The sequence below is a fragment of the Rhinoderma darwinii genome, chromosome 1 (assembly GCF_050947455.1).
Source record: "Rhinoderma darwinii isolate aRhiDar2 chromosome 1, aRhiDar2.hap1, whole genome shotgun sequence".
Classification (NCBI taxonomy): domain Eukaryota; kingdom Metazoa; phylum Chordata; class Amphibia; order Anura; family Rhinodermatidae; genus Rhinoderma; species Rhinoderma darwinii.
The window spans coordinates 455162480-455179741 of NC_134687.1; the positions used below are offsets into that span (position 1 = coordinate 455162480).

Below are 17262 nucleotides of genomic sequence, written 5' to 3' on the forward strand. Positions count from 1 at the left end.
GCCCACCCCCGGTAATGAAGAGGGGGCCCAGGCTTCTTAGCTGTATGGGGCCCAGAAATTCCTGATGGCGGCCCTGCTGGAACGTCTCATGCTGACCTAAGATACTGTTTGTAAAATGTCTCCATCTCCGCATTTATTCATTAAATGGAATGTGTCGATTTAAATTTTTTTTTTCCAGTTAAACAATTATTATTTAAGTGATTACACATTGTTTTCATTTTTTACATTTTTTCACAAGTCAGGAAATATTATAAATTAGATTCTAATTTATAACATTTCCATGTGCTGGGCACTAGAGGGAGCAGTTCCCAAAATTGCAGCATGGTCAATGTGGTAAAGCAATCTCATTGATTTATGCTGCAAATTTGGGGTGGACACACTCTTTCTAGTGTCCTCACACAATCCCTACTCCCTTATTCTGGGTAGTGCCAGGAGAAGGAAGGGTTTGAATTTTCAAACCTTCTACACTGTGTGCCGCCATTTTCTGCACAGTGTAGGAGGATTAGACACAGGCCTCAGCAGACAGTATCACACGAACATAATACACACATCACATACACGAACATAAATTACCTGCTCCTGCCGCTGCCTCCGCTGGCCTACGCTCCTATTCCTTGCGCCTGAACATATGGCCCGAAGCCGCGGCCGGAAGTCGTCATCTGACTGTCTGGCAGCGGCTTCCGGTCCACATGAAAATTGCGCCGGATTTTGCTCTGCGAACGAGCTTCGTTTTGGTCAGTGTGGGAGCGGCGCATGCGCCTTTCCCACACAGACGGCGTACGCTTCAGAGAATGGAACGGCTCCCGTTCGCATTCTCTACGGGGTTGTATGTGCCGTATTCCATCTCTGTATGTGTTGTTAATCGACACATACAGAGATGGAAAAAAAAATGTCAGCCCCATAGAGAAGTAAAAGTAAGAACACAGTAAAAAGTAGAACATGAGAACACAAATAAATAAAATGTATGTTAATATCATATTAAAAGCAATATGATAAAAAAAATGTCATGACACCTTCCCTTTAAGAGACTAAAAAGTTCCACTACTTCATTACCATAAAAAGCCACTTTTATGTGAGCCCCGGAGTTTGCAACCATTGGATATTTGCAGTGGAGTTGTACAGATGAATCACAGGACATAGCCCAGTGGCGTAACTACAGGGGTCGCATCGGTAGCAATTGCGACCGGGTACTGAAGCCAGGGGGTCCCCGCACCACATCTATAAAAAGTTACTATAGTAACTAGGGCCTATGTAATAAGCTGCACGGGCCCTTTTACTATAGTAACTGACAGTATACTTACCCTCCTCGTTCCAGAGCACAGTGAAGGTCCTCACGTCGCACGCCACGCGCAACATCCCTCCGCTGGATGGAGTCAGGACATCCGCTGGGGGGGGGGGAAGAGAAAGAGAGAGAGAGAGACCTTTCTCAAGCCATCACAAACTGAACAAAGTGTCAAGTATAAATAGGAGGAGCATACATTAATCAGCAATAAAGCAATCATATGTACAGTTCCAATAAAACATACAAACATATACATCCCAATATTTCTTCCGGGTATACGACACGTCACATCAGCTCCAGGCGACAGAAGGTATAGTTGAATCTGCAGCATCATCACCATGTGCAGGTAAGCATAGCAAACTCCCTAGAGACGAGCATATTAACCTTTTGGACGCCTGGAGCCGATGTATCTTCTTTGTCCGACGACAAGGTTGAAGGACCTGTGGGTGACGTCACGCTGTGTGTCTGCAGTGAAAGAAGCTGGGTGGGAACGATGAGAAGTGTATGATGCTGATTTGTCAGCGTCATAAACTTCTATTCACAGTTGGTAAAAACACAATACACGCCCAGTTGGTAAAAACACAATACACGCCCAGTTGTCCATTGAAAAGCTCATTTGCATAAATATAAAATTGCTCATAACTTGGGCAAAAATGATCGTTTTTAAAAACAAACAAACTTTGCTGTTATCTACATTGCAGCGCCGATCACATTCAATAGGAGATAGGGATTTGATAATCTTGTGACAGAGCCTCTTTAAGCCTCACCTCAAAACATAATTCAAATGGATGTGAAGTGGAAGTAAGTCCCTATGGTGCTGTCAGTTTGCATCCGCGTTTGGGTTGGGCTTACAGCCGTAATACAGAGGCTAGAATGTGGCCGACTGAATAAGGCTTAAGGCCTATTTTACACCGTGCAGATTCAGTCAGTTTTTTTAATGTTTTTTCTAAAAGCCAAATTAAGGAGCATATGCAAAAAAAAAAAAAAAAAAAAACACTCTATAAGTCTATGTCTGACTTAACAGTGAATAACTCTATGTCCAAATATGTTGTTTTTGCTGCATGTTTCTTTGCAGTAAAAGTGCGCCCAAAAAGTTCCTCAGAATTTTCCAGGGGCTTAAATTTGTGCTCGTAAAGACATTTTTGTTAGAATATATATATATATATATATATATATATATATATATATATATATATATATATATATATACATACATACATATATGTATAACAAAAATAGTATATATACAGTGGATACAAAAAGTCTACACACCCCTGTTAAAATGACAAGTTTTTGTTCCAATATTGACTGATATTTTGAACTGTTAATAATTCCCTTCACCTTGACTAAAGCCCCAGTTCCAGCTGCAAAAAAACAGGCCCAAAGCATAATGCTGCCTCCACCATGCTTCATTGTGGGTATGGTGTTCTTTTGGTGATGTGTAGTGTTGGCTTTGCGCCAAACATACCTTTTGGAAGTATGGCCAAAAAGTTCAACCTTGGTCTCATCAGACCATAACACAAGTTGGGCTTGGATGTTTTTCTTTGTTAGAAAAGGCTTCCGTCTTGCTACCCTACCCCAGATCCCAGACATATGAAGAAAATGGGAGATTGTTGTCACATGCACTAGACAACAAGTACCTACCAGAAAGTCCTACAGCTCCTTTAATGTTGCTGTAGGCCGCTTGGTAGCCTCCCGGACCAATTTTTGTCTTGCTTTTTTATCAAGTTTTGAGGGACGTCCAGTTCTTGATAATATCACTGTTGTGCGAAATGTAATCCACTTCTAGATGACCGTCTTCACTGTGTTCCATGGTATATCTAATGCCTTGGAAATTCTTTGGTACCCTTCTCCTGACTGATGCCTTTCAACAATCAGATCACTTTGATGTTTTGTAAGCTCTTTATGGACCATGGCTTTTGCTGTCACATGCAACAAAGAAAATCTCAGGAAAATCCTAATAGAACAGCTGAACTTTATATGGTGTTACTCAGAATCACTTTAAATAATCGCCGCTGTGTACTGACTATTATTTAACTTGAGTTTAAGGCCTCATTTACACGAGCGTGTGCGTTTTTCGCGTGCAAAAAACGCAGCGTTTTGCGTGCGCAAAAGGCACTTGACAGCTCCGTGTGTCATCCGTGTATGATGCGTGGCTGCGTGATTTTCGCGCAGCCGCCATCATAGAGATGAGGCTAGTCGACGTCAGTCACTGTCCATGGTGCTGAAAGAGTTAACTGATCGGCAGTAACTCTTTCAGCACCCTCGACAGTGCATTCCGATCACCATATCGAGTAACCTGTTTAAAAAAAAAAAAGAGGTTCGTACTTACCGAGAACTTCCCGGCCGTTGCCTTGGTGACGCGTCCTTGGTGACGCGCCTCTCTTGACATCTGGCCCCACCTCCCTGGATGACGCGGCAGTCCATGTGACCGCTGCAGCCTGTGCTTGGCTTGTGATTGGCTGCAGCTGTCACTTGGACTGAATTGTCATCCCGGGAGGTCAGACTGGAGGAAGAAGCCGGGAGTTATCGGTAAGTCAGAACTTTTTTTTTTTTTTTACACGTTCACGTATATTGGAATCGGAAGTCACTGTCCAGGGTGCTGAACCAGTTTAACTCTTTCAGCACCCTGCACAGTGACTGTCTCCTGCCGGGTTCGGTCAAAACGAGTTCGGCCGAACCCGGTAAAGTTCGGTTCGCTCATGTCTAAGACACTCCGTTCGGATGTTTGTAAACAGAAAAGCACGTGGTGCTTTTCTGTTTACATTCAGTTTGACAGCTCTTGCGCGAATCACGCAGTTCGCACGGAAGTGCTTCCGTGCGGCATGCGTGGTTTTCACGCACCCATTGACTTCAATGGGTGCGTGATGCGCGAAAAACGCACGATTATAGAACATGTCGTGAGTTTTACGCAACGCACTCGCGCTGCGCAAAATTCATGCATCGTCTGCACTGCCCCATAGAGTAATATAGGTGCGTACGACATGCGTGAAAAGCACGCGCGTCGCACGCGCGTATATTACGCTCGTTTAAATGAGGCCTAAATGTCATAGGCTATTTCTGTGTGTGTGTGTGTGTGTGTGTGTGGTGTGGTGTGGTGTGGTGTGGTGTGGTGTGGTGTGGTGTGGTGTGGTGTGGTGTGGTGTGTGCGTGCGTGCATAGATAGATAGATCAAATTTATACTGGAAGCTTTTTCTAAAAGGCCCTCATAGATCTAACATCCGGGAGAGCTAGCATATGTGTTATCCTATGGTAAAGTTAGCCTGCTTGCTAGTGATAGAGTTAACTCCTTGAGTTCTGAGTCCAGATTCTGTGGGGTTAATGGCCTTTTCCTCTTCTGTCTCTCCCATTATCCGCCTTCCCTGCTGCTAATCTTCTTTCCAATAGGAAGTTACAGGAAATTCCAGAGCAGAGGCTGGGGAGGGCAGTCACACATGCTCTAGCTTACACACACATACACATACATATGGTTGTGGTCAGTGGTGGGAGGGGATGGATGGGTGTGTGTATACTTGGCGAGGTAACTCTGTGCTAGCGGCTGTTGCTCGTGGGTATGGATGCCATCATAATTCAGGAACTTTTGGCCGAGAGATTGCTGTCTCCCAGAACTCTGACACAAAGAACATACCCCATGAAGCTGAAGGTAACTTAAGGGGTACAACCAGCAAGGCAGTGGGAAAGTGGGTGACAGGAAATAAGAGCGTGGATCTTTACATGTATGTTTATTATATGTTGTCAATACATATGTGTATGCTTTGTATCTATGAACGTTAACACTTCAAGTGCCACACATTCAATGCTTCGTACAATGCTGCCCATTGTTCAGGAGTTTTTGTGTGTGTGCAAATTGAGAACTTTTATTGACATCTCTCTACCAGGACTGATTATCTTTGCTAATATATAACTAGATAGAGAAGGAGTTTTGTAGTAGACAGGAAGAAGTGTGGAGAGCGGAGGGGGGGGGGGGGGGGCAAAGTGACATGGGGACTGTAGAATAACTAAAATGAAAAAGGCGTATAAAGAATGTGGAGGGTAGAACAGCTGGTAGATGAAGAGACAGAGGCCAGAATGAAGAAGGAAATGAATGGGATCAGTTCAGTCCAGGAGCTTATACTGGCCCATGTCTCTTCCTTATATGTTGGACTGTTATAGGCTGTGTTCACATGGGCCACCACTTCTATAGAGGTGCAGGAAGGTTTAAGAACTAAAAAGCAAACTGGATAATTTTACTCTGAAAAATTCTCATTACTAATAGACTTTGTGAGGAAATAATAAATCGGCGCTATGTGGAATATTAAAACCGTGTAAATCATGTCATGTTGTGCTTTTATGCTGTTATATACTGCAGTAGAAGTTTATTGAAGACATTATTAATTACAAAATGTATTTCCACAAAATGACAAACTGTTTAGGAGTTTCATGGTTAACAGGACGTCATTGTCCAGCAATGAAATGTCTATGACACTGCCGGATCATGTAGGCCCATAACCTGTGTTCTACTACTTCCTGGTTACCAGGTCATAGCTATAGGGGGTGCAGGGGTAGTAGTCGCATGCAGGCCCTGGTGCCTGTGGGGGCCCAAAGGCCCCTCTGACTTATAACAAGACACCAGTATTATAAATGGCACATGGTAGGTCGGGGGCCCTGTTACACATTTTTCATTGGGGTGCAGGATCTTCAAGTTATATTTCTTATAAGTTATAGTTCTATTGGACACCCGACTAGATTTTTGTCTAGCTCTGCCCATTACTTATCATGTGCAGTTCTAAGCAGGGCTGAAGGGAGAAACCGTTTATAAGGGCCTGTTCACATCACCGTTCATTTCCTTTCCGTTGTTCAGTCGGAGGGTTCCGTCGGGTGAACCCCGCAACGGAAAGTGAAACTGACAGCACAGCTTCCGTTTCAGTCAGACTAGAATAAAAAAGCACTATAAAGGCCTAGTTTTAATATTGTAGTTCATACCCATGGTCTTGGCTTTGACACTATTTAAAATTTGCAGCCAGTGTGTGAAGGAATAAAGCCGTTTTGCAGGTAATAATAATTGTAGTTTTATAAACCCTTCCTGCCCTATGATGTAAGGCCCTATTCACACTGAGTTTTTTGACGAGTTTTTTGGCGCGGAAACCGCTGCGCAAAACTCGTCAAAAAAACGGCCGAAAATGCCGCCTCACGGTAAAAAGAAGCGACATAACCCATCTTGAGGCTGTTTCTGCCTCCAAAACCCTATTTCAATCAGTGGGAGACGGAAAAAAAAACGCCTCGACGAGTGTTTTGACACGTTTTTGTCAAACCACTGTGCAAAAAACACCTGGAGCAGATTTTGCAGGAGGAATTTTCCTCCTGCAAAAAACTCTGTGTGAACTAGCCCTAAGAGTACATGGCGACAAGTGGGTTCTTCCCGTCAACCACCGTACTATTAAGTTAAGATGATGTTGCGGGCACAGGAGCTGTCATTTTTTCTATTAACCCCCTAAAAAATTCATAAAAGTGAATCTATGATTTATATGTGCCCAAAAATGGTACAATTAAAAAGTGTAACTCATGCCGCAAAAAAACAACAACCAAGGCCTCATAAAGCTGCAGCCACAGAAAAATCCTAAATTTATAGTTCTCGGAATGTGGGAATACAAAAACTATGATTTTCTCTGAAAAATGCTGTATAAAAAAAACCAGAAATATCTGATGTCGACAAACGTAACAAGCTGTAGAATAAAGTAAAATTATTATTTATACTGTACGATGAACAACGTGAAAAAATAAGAAATCCCAACCCCCAAAAAATTCATCAATGTTAATCCATGAGTTATATGTACCCCAAAATGGTACCAATTAATAATACAATTCGTCTTGCAAAAAACAAGCGCTACGTATATGAAAAATAAATTGTTGCGCCCTGAAGGCCAAAATAGGCTGCATTCTTAAGGGGTTAATCCTCTCAGAACAAGTTGTTAGGTTGTCTCATCATTGTACATAGCCCAAGAAGATAACACTGCTTTGTTTGGCCAGTGGCCAGAAGACCGTAGTAGAACTTGACTTGAAATCTGCACATTGGATGTTTCAATATACTTTTCTAGGAATGGGGTGAATGCAGCTTGTTCAGCCAGCCGTGCGATATCTCATTTACACACACTGGGACAGATTTATTAATAATAGCTTAAAGATAGATAGCCCAAAGCTAGCGGTCCTAGGCTGAAGGTGCGCCAAATTTTTCAATGACGTGCATGCTGTTTGATAGATTTGGCGCATGTTAGACTCCTTTCCCTTCTTTACACCACCTATTGGGTGGTATAATTTAGACCAGTATTCTGCGCCACAAAACTGGCAAGTGTTAACCTGGCGCATTTCATGATTCGACAAATCCACGGCCATATGCGATCCGACGTGGCAAACATGTCTTAAAAATCAAGGTTCTGTCTGGTGCATTCCTTAATAAATTTGGCAAATGATATATGCGCCACGGAAATAGGTGCATGAGACATAAATCTGCCCCACTATTTCCAGATTGTTAAATGGCATAATAAATTGCTGAGTGATAGACTTGGCGTGTATTAGTTGGAAATGTATACAGCTGGTGGCCGATAATATGCATTTTGGAGATTTCAGAACTGGAGTTTTATACATTAGGGTAGTCTTATCATTTTTCTGGGGTAATCATTATAATTGTTTCCTTTCACAGGACCAAGAGAAGCAATATGTTGGGTTTGCAACATTACCAAATCAAGTCCATCGGAAGTCTGTGAAGAAAGGCTTTGACTTCACTCTCATGGTGGCTGGTAAGATGATCTGTCCTATATTACTGTACAAAAGTAGTAGTCTCTCCGCTAGAACGTTTACACAACAATTATTGTGATGATTCCTGAGCATTCATAACTCATATGTTCATAGTGTTAGGGCTTATGCACCCGACAGTTGTTTTCTTCGTTGTCCTATTGTTTGTTTTTTTTGCAGATATCATACTAATCCATTAATTCCTATGGGGCCATGCACACATCCGTTTATTTGCAGATCCGTTTGTCCGTTCTGCAAAATTATAGTACATGTCCTATTCTTGTCCGTATTTGCGGTCTGTCTCACCCACTCTTGTGTATGTGTCAGCAAAAAGAAACCCAGCACACGGAAGTCACTAGGATCCATATTTTACGGTCCGCAAAATGGAAACGGTTGTGTGCACAACACGTTAAAGGGTAACTGAACGTTGAAATTAATTTTGACATGTCATAGTGACACGTCAGATTTTTTGATCAGTGGGGGTCCAAGCACTGAGCGGTTGAGCGCTGTGCTGCTTCATTTCTTATCGGCCTTCCTCGGAAAGCCGAGCATGCGGTGTACGGACTCATAGACTTTCTATTGTGCCTGTATGCCGCTCGCTGAGCTTTCCGAGAAAAGGACCCCCACCATTAAAAACTTCTGACATGTCACTATGACACGTGAAAAGTTTTTTAAATGTTCAGTTACCCTTTTAAACCAAAAAGGATCCAATATTTTTGGACTGTTTAACAATAAGCTGTTGTAACAATTATTTGTAACAATACAAATCCAGTGGAACATGCCTGACCACTGACTAAGAATGAATGACCAGCGTGTTTAATGTACCTCACAGTGAAATATGACTAGTGACCCCTGAATACAAATAAGGACCAATCCAAATTAGAAAGCAAGTGGATTAAACAAACAAAAAGTTTTGTTTGGTCGATTATGATTATCTTAGAATACATATAATGCTTATTGTTAACAATTGTCATTTATGATCCAATTGTTCTAAATATTGTGTAAAAAAATGTTTTGGACAATATAACACATTCTTGCACCATCTATATGTTGGTCAAACTACAAGTAAGATCTATATCTAATTATTAAAATGTTGACTTACTGGATTTTGTTGAAAACTGGTTTAATAAACATTCTTGTTTCTTCTGTCTTCCAGGTGAATCCGGCCTAGGGAAATCTACCTTAGTGAACAGCCTTTTCCTGACAGATCTCTACAAGGACCGGAAGTTACTTAATGCAGAAGGTATAATGTTCTCCATGCTCTTCCTTTTCTCAACATATTACATTGTGTGCTCGTGCTATTTTATATTGTATTCATATTGCTGGTTTATCATCTTTATATGCAGGTACCATGTCTAGAATATTGGCTTTATTTTTGGAAAGAACTGATAGCATCATCATTTTTGTTGAATCTTTGTAGAAATCAATCAGTCATGATATACCTGGAATGCCCCAGATTTGTATTTCAAAGTATGGCAAATTTGTTATTTCTTTTTTTTTAAATTGTTCTGTAAGACTGTAATAAACATGTATCTTGCATTAGTTCATTTCAAGATGGTGTAAAGTCTCTGAATTAAAGCTACAGGGAATTTGGTATTTGGTGATCTGATGTCTGCCGCAGGAAGTGATGCTAGAAGTATATTCCCACGAGACCTGCCGTGCTGTTTTCAGCTGTGATAAATGATAATGACATTGCGTACTGCAGTGTTTTCTTTAGCTGTGAAACCATTTCAATATAATATGATGCCTAAATAGCAGAGCCACACAATTTGAACAAATTTTATTAATTGTTTTGGTAATATTCAGCAATGTTTACGTCAGTTTGTTGATCTTTAACCCCTTAATGACCGAGCTTGTTTGGACCTTAATGACCAAGCCAGATTTGTCAAATCTGGCATGTCTGACTTTATCAGAGAATAACTCTTAAAGTACATAAATACAGCACCAGAACAAAGCTCATTACATATATACAGCACCAGAACCAAGCTCAGTACATAAATACAGCACCAGAACCAAGCTCAGTACATAAATACAGCACCAGAACCCAGCTCAGTACGTATATACAACACCAGCACAAATACAGCTCAATTTAGTGAAACCCCTGCCGTATAGGTTTGCACTAAATTGTTTCCAGCTCCCAGCATGGCCCGAACAATGGTAAGGATATGCTGGGAGTTGCTGTTTCACAAAAAAAAAAAATCATATCATAATCATACCACCCATCATCTCGCTGCAGATCATACAGTGAATACAGTACTTATTAGAGACAGAATAAACATTTACATTAAGTGACTCACTGGTGACGTCTCCGATTCTAGTTCTTTTTCTTCATCCGGTCCAGACCCCTATGAAGACTTCTCCCGGTCACAGCCCATTTCTGCAGTTTGCCGCTCAAATGTCTTCATCTTCTCACTTTTCAAACATTTCTACACCTATAAACACAGATAAAGTTCTCATTATGCCAAACACTACGCCCCTAAATATAATAGCGCCATACACTGCACCTATAATTATAGCACCATACACTGTGTCCCCCCCCCACACACACACACACACACACCGTACCCCCTGTAGATAGTGCCTGCCATAGAGCCCCCTGTAGATAGTGCCCTCATATAACCACCCCTGTAGATAGTGCCCACATATAGCCCCCCTGTATATAGTGCCCCACATATAGTACCCCTGTATATAGAGCCCCACATATAGCTCCCGCTGTATATAGTGCCTCACATATATCCCCCCTGTAGATAGTGCTCCACATATAGCTCCTGTATATAGTGTCCAACATATAACCCCCCTGTAGATAGTGCCCCACATATAGCCCTCCTATTTATAGTGCTCCACATATAGCCCACCTCTGTATAGTGTCCCACATATAGCTCCCCCTATAGTTCTCCACAGATAGCCCACCCCTGTATATAGCCCCCTGTAGATATAGCCCATCCCTGTATATAGTGCTCCACATATAGCCCACCCATGTATATAGTGCTCCACATATAGCCCATTCCAGTATATAGCCCCCCCCCTTGTAGATAAAGCCCCCTGTAGATAAAGCCACCACCTGTAGATAAAGCCACCCCCGTAGATATAGCCACACACTTTTTTATTAGGATAAAAAAAACAACTATACAAACTCACCTTAATCCCGTTCTCGCGCCGTCCGGTGGCAATGGAGACCTGCTCTCTTCTGCGCAGGTCTCCTGGGGTTGAACGACGCAAGCAGCGCGATGACGTGATCGCGCCGCTTGCGTCTATGAAAGGCGCTGATTGGCAGAGCAGAATGACTCTCTGTCAATCAGCGCCTTTCAACGACGCAAGCGGCGCAAAGTATCACGCCGCTTCACTCGTAGAAAGGCACTGAATGGCATACCCAGCCATTCATTGCTTCTAATTGTACCTGTGTCCTATAGATGCAGGTACAATCATAGTGCAGGAGGGGGTGGCTGCGGATGGTTTCAGTGACGCTGCCGACCCCTCAGAGAGGCAGCAGGCCACCGTCATGGACGGTGCGGCCCTGGCGCCACCCTCTAAGTTGCGCCCAGGGCACATGCCCCGCCTGTCCCCCCTAGCTACGCTATGTGTCCCATGCCCTGGTCATGGGAAATTTTTGCAGGCAAAACCGGACAAGACAATTAGTCATTGTCTTGTCCGGAATGCCCAAGGGAGACAGGAGGGTCTGCCTTTGATTCTCCCGCCTCCCTACTCAGCGGGGGGCTGGAGACACGCTGTTTCCTTCCCCCTGCGCGCTCATGAGTCGGCCAGTGATGTAATTTCACCGCGCCGACCCATGTGAGCCGGGCGCGAGCGGCACTATTGTAGCCCTGCTGAAGTAGCCCTGCGCCGGTGCGCTCTCGCTCTCTTTGCCTGCTCCCACCATCAACGGAGGACCTCTCTGCCCTGCTCCCCAGTCTTATACTCCACCGCCGACCTCATGAGTCCTACACACCACCCCCAAACCTGAGAAGAGCTGCATATCAGCCCTCACTTGGACAGAAGCTTTATACAACCAAAGCAGGCCTGCTGAACTACTCGGTACCATTCCTAACCCTAACCCTTCCCTACCCTACCATAACTATTCAAGCTGCTGCAATAGCTTAACCCCTGCAGCTCCTTCCCACTGCATTTAACCCTACACTTCCCCTGAACAAACCTAACCCCTTAGTAACAGGGATAGATAGTCAGCTGAGAGTGGGACATAGAAGAAAGCGTGAGTGTACTGTATTGTATATGTATGTTTAGGTAAGTGGGTGTTAGTATAGAACTGTAGTATCTTGTTGTAATACTGTGCCACATGTAGTGTCAATGTACTGAATACATATTAAGTGATTATGTGTATTGCGGTATACTGATACTATACCGTGAATATTTACTGTGTTGTGTATTTTGTGTTTTATATCTAAGTGTGATTACTGTTAGTTAATAAATCTTGCTTTTATTTACTATACACTTGTGTCGTGAATCACTGCATGTATACACACACACACACACACACACACACACACACTTAGTAGCAAGGCAAATAGCGTTATACAAGGAAAAAGGTAGTGGAGCTAGGCATAACCCTAGTGGCCCTAATATAAAGGAGGTAGTAATAGTGGGCCAGTGAACCCCACTAAATATTAGTCCTTTAACACACACTATCTAGTTTGCAAGTTGAACATACACAAATCTCATAGTGTTTCCGAAACTGTTTGATATCGCTGTGTTTATGGCCAGGGTCAATGTGGATGTGGATAGAAAAGAGCTAACCATATGTTTCAAAAGTGCATCAACTCCATATCATCAGTGTCGGTAACATGATTTTCTATCACGCTCTGCTTGCTTCAATCTAGAAAGGATTAGCCAAACCGTAGAGATTGTGAAGCACACAGTGGACATTGAAGAGAAGGGTGTAAAGCTGAAGTTGACCATTGTCGATACGCCAGGTTTTGGAGATGCAGTGAACAACACAGAGTGGTAAGAAATCTGCCCTCAGAATCGTCTAGTTCATTGCTAGAGAAAATATGTCTCAATTCTAATCTGATATACAATTCCATTCCAACAGCTGGAAGGCCATTACTGACTACATAGACCAACAGTTTGAACAATATTTTCGGGACGAGAGTGGCCTGAATAGAAAAAACATCCAGGATAACAGAGTGCACTGCTGCTTGTACTTCATCTCACCTTTCGGACATGGGTAAGGACAATACTGTATTTCTGCTGGTGATCTACCCTGTAAACTCAATCAGGCATTGGAAAATGATGGACTCCCGTATACAAACTAAAGGATGGAGTTGCCATGCCAACCTAAGGTTTTAAGCATTTTCAAGGATAATGGCAAGCAGCTAACACGTTTCCATGGTTAACTGTTTTTTCCAATATATACATCTATATTATCTCTGGGGGTGTAAGTATAAGACACTAGAAATATTCACAGTTTATGCTAATTCATAGGCTAAATTTGGATCTGTGCAGTTGTTTTTTTAACATAGTTAGTTATGGTATATTGTTAGAAAATGCAATAATTCACTGATCAGTCGGGGTCCGACCTCTGAACAAAGGGGCTACAGCGCTGGTAAAGGACCACATCCCTTCTGCATTGCTATGGCGGAGAAGGACCTTTAGGCTGCTGGCATACACAGCATTTTGCTGCGTTTTTGGTGGCGTTTTTAATGGCTTTTTTTCAGTGGTTTTTTTAATGCAGTTTTAAGTGTGGCCAGATGTTACATTAAAGTCTATAGTAAAATATTAAATGCACTACACACAACTGCGTTTGTGGCGTTTGAGGCAATTTTGTGGTCAGATGCGTTTTTTTTTCAAATGCAGCATGCTCTGGCGTTTTTATCAGGCGTTTTTCCCTACAAAATAACACCAGATAAAAAACGCCACCAAAAACACCATTAAAATTGCATGTTACATCTGAAGCATTCAAGGTTTTTTTGATGCAGTTTATAGCGCCAGAAAAATTCTGTATGTGAAGGAATAAAGCATTATAGAGACTTTGCCTAATTTGTAATGTAGGGATCTTTCATATATGGAGTGACAACTAGAGCATATTTGTTTCCCCCCTCAGGATCTCCTGTATAATAAATAATGCATATATGTATTTTCCCATAGTAGAATCCATTACAACTACAATGTAATGTTACAGAGAAACTATGTGAGACACCCCAGGGAGCACATGTATGTCACACTGAGAAACTCTGCATTAGCTGATAAGAATCCATTAGCTGACCTCTCTGTGCTTTCTTTCCATTTGCGGCAGACTGCGGCCAGTAGATGTGGCTTTTATGAAAGCTCTACATGAAAAGGTTAATATTGTTCCTCTGATCGCCAAAGCCGACTGCCTGGTACCCGGTGAGATCAGGAAACTAAAAGAGCGAGTGAGTTTTCCAAGAATGAAAGCATAATAACAAACGCTAAATGTGTTAATAATTCTGACTATTGGTAATGTAATGCAGCAGGGCGTGGGTGTATTTTTAATGAGTTGAAAACGGGTTGGCCTCATATCTACCACTAGTAATAGTCACAATACTTGCAATGTTAGATTCTGTTCACACTTGTTAGTTCTTTTCCATCCGTTTTCCTGCTATACTATAGCGTATCATGCTGCACTATTCTATTGACTAAACACAGGCAAACCCTGAAAGACCCGTTATAAATATAAATGGATCATTAAAGACCTATAAAAACAGAAGTTATGACTCCAGTGTGAACAGAGCCTTAAAGGGGTTTTCCAGAATTTTACATTGATGGGCTGTCTGTGGGATAGGCCATCAACGTACGACGAGGGTTTCATGGGTTACACTCCTGCAATCATAAGATTGAAGGGGCATATGCGCTATTCACTGCAGTTCTCAGCACAGGGACATCTATAAAAGTGTGGCTGTGCCTGGTACTGCAGCTCAGCCCCATTTACCTCAATAAAATAATAGCTAGCAACCATATATTTTTTAGGATCAGAACTGGACATCCACTGTAAGTATTATTTGGTGTGGATGCTAAAAATTCTTCATATACCTAAATCTCTCTTTCCTTAGACTGGGGCTACACTGTGACAGCTGGTGCAAGTCGAGGTAAAATTGCGCGGTTACTGCACCGCTACCTCAATTTTCCCTATGGGAAACAAGATCGCTTAATCGATCGATTAATAAAATACCAGCAGATATTGGTTTTGCATTATGTTTTCATGTTGAAAAATTAGATATGTTTTTATGAACATTTTATTATTAACCCTCATTACTCTCCTTTCTCAGGTTAGAGAAGAGATTGAAAAGTTTGGAATAAAAGTCTATCAGTTCCCAGAATGTGATTCAGATGAAGATGATGACTTTAAACAGCAGGACAAGGAGCTAAAGGTGAACAGAACAGGATGGCTGGCTCATTATTTTTCTTTTTGCATTTTCTTCCGAATAATGTATTTTGAAATTATATATAACATAGTAAATATTATATTGTAATATGCTATACAATGCCAAGTGCAACAATGTGCAGGTGCAGTAAGGCATCGTTCACATCTGTGCTAGGGCTCCGTTCTGAGCTTTCCGTCGGAACGGAGCCCTGACAGACACAAACGGGATCCGGTGCCAATGGTTTCCATTTGTCTCCGATGTGCAAGGGTTCCGTCATTTTGACGGAATGAATACTATAGTTGACTATGTTATTGATTCCAGCAAAACGGAATTCCGTTTGTGTCAGTCAGGGTCCTGTTCTGACGGAAAGCTCCGACGGAACGGGACCCTGGCCCAGATGTGAAAGAAGCCTAGCTGATATAATTAATATACCATATTGACTTGTTTGTTTAGGATTCTTATATATGAATTGTCTTTTCATTTTCTGCTATAGGAGAGCGCTCCTTTTGCTGTAATTGGAAGCAATACAGTGGTAGAAGCTAAGGGTCAGAGGGTACGAGGTCGTCTCTATCCTTGGGGCATTGTGGAAGGTAAGTTATAAACTGCCTGTATGGAAATTTCCTATTCCTCATAGAATCTGAGGGTCTACAGAAATGCAGAAATAGAATAGCCTAAATAAATAAATAAATATATATATATATATATATATATATATATATATATATTAGTGTGTAGTGAGAACCTGGAGGCAATTTAGCTCACAGGATCGCCTTCTCAGGGTAAGATGTTAAACACACTAAAAAAATTCCTGCTACAACACAGTGGATTTCTTTTAAAACTGACCTCAACTTCTTCATTATCTTCATACACGGCAAAGCAGTTTTATAACACAGTACAGAAATAAACCCTGAGCCTTTCCCCTTTGCAGGAAAATGTTTGACTTATGAGTTGTTTTTGCCACTTACACACCAAATTTGTTGTGACTACTGCTGCATTCTTTGACTGGCAAAATAATAGACCAATCTTAGTAAATGTGGCTTTGGCCTACTACTTATTTCCGTAAAACAAACACAGTTCATACCATCATGGTTGTGCCTCCCTCAGACCTTGCAATGCTTGTCTTCTCCAGTCTGGGACCACTGTGTGATGAACTCACAGCTTATTTCTTTATTTTTGCTAGCTGACACCTAATTAGGCTCATCAGACAGCCCAAATCATGGATTGTCTGGATGCAGTGGGAGGCCACCCATCTTTTGCCTTACGCCAGCAAACCAGGCTCTATTCCGGGTTTTGGGCTCACCCTGAATTTCAGAGAAATTCCTCTTTTTCTGCTGTACACAAGCTGATTGCTTGAAATACACCACCCAAGTGGCACAAATATGAATAATTCCTGGACCCCCATATTGGTGCCCTAACAGTGTTGCTGCTATCACTTATATTGTGCCTGCTGTGCTGCCCAGTGCTCCCTAATGCTGTACTGCAGAAATATTAGTGCTATAGAGATAGTACTCCTGATAATACTAGTACCATACAGATAGTGCTCCCACAGTAATTAGTGCCCTCAAAAATAATTGTGCCCATCAAATAGTGCCACCGACATATTTTCCCCCAAAAAATAATTTTGCCCAGCTGACAGTGCCCCTGACAGTAATGATGCCCACGAAGTGCTCTAAAAATGATTTTGGAAAGTAGAATGCCCCTGACAGTAACAGTGCCCAAGCAGTGATTCCAAAAATAATTCTGTGAAGCAGAGTGCCCCCATTAGTAATAGTGCTCCCCCACAGTGCCCCCAATTGTAATTATGCTTCCCCAGTGTGCCCACATTAGTAATAGTGCTCCCACTGAGTGCCCCCAAAATTAAAGGCTATGTACACCTTG

General features: G+C 42.1%; 1 protein-coding gene across 5 annotated transcripts in view; it reads left to right on the top strand.

Annotated features, from left to right (window-relative positions):
- The window catches only part of SEPTIN5 (septin 5), an 83090-nt gene that overhangs the window by 40328 nt on the left and 25500 nt on the right, over positions 1-17262 (top strand). For 3 of the 5 annotated variants that reach the window (XM_075832411.1, XM_075832428.1, XM_075832417.1), the window contains 7 exons: positions 7959-8055; positions 9207-9293; positions 12883-13006; positions 13095-13229; positions 14298-14415; positions 15289-15390; positions 15878-15974. In XM_075832411.1, the coding sequence (XP_075688526.1) occupies positions 7959-8055; positions 9207-9293; positions 12883-13006; positions 13095-13229; positions 14298-14415; positions 15289-15390; positions 15878-15974 (760 nt within the window). Of the gene's footprint in view, positions 1-4781; positions 4926-7958; positions 8056-9206; positions 9294-12882; positions 13007-13094; positions 13230-14297; positions 14416-15288; positions 15391-15877; positions 15975-17262 lie in introns of those variants that run through there. The other 2 variants (XM_075832418.1, XM_075832420.1) reach the window with 2 other exon arrangements.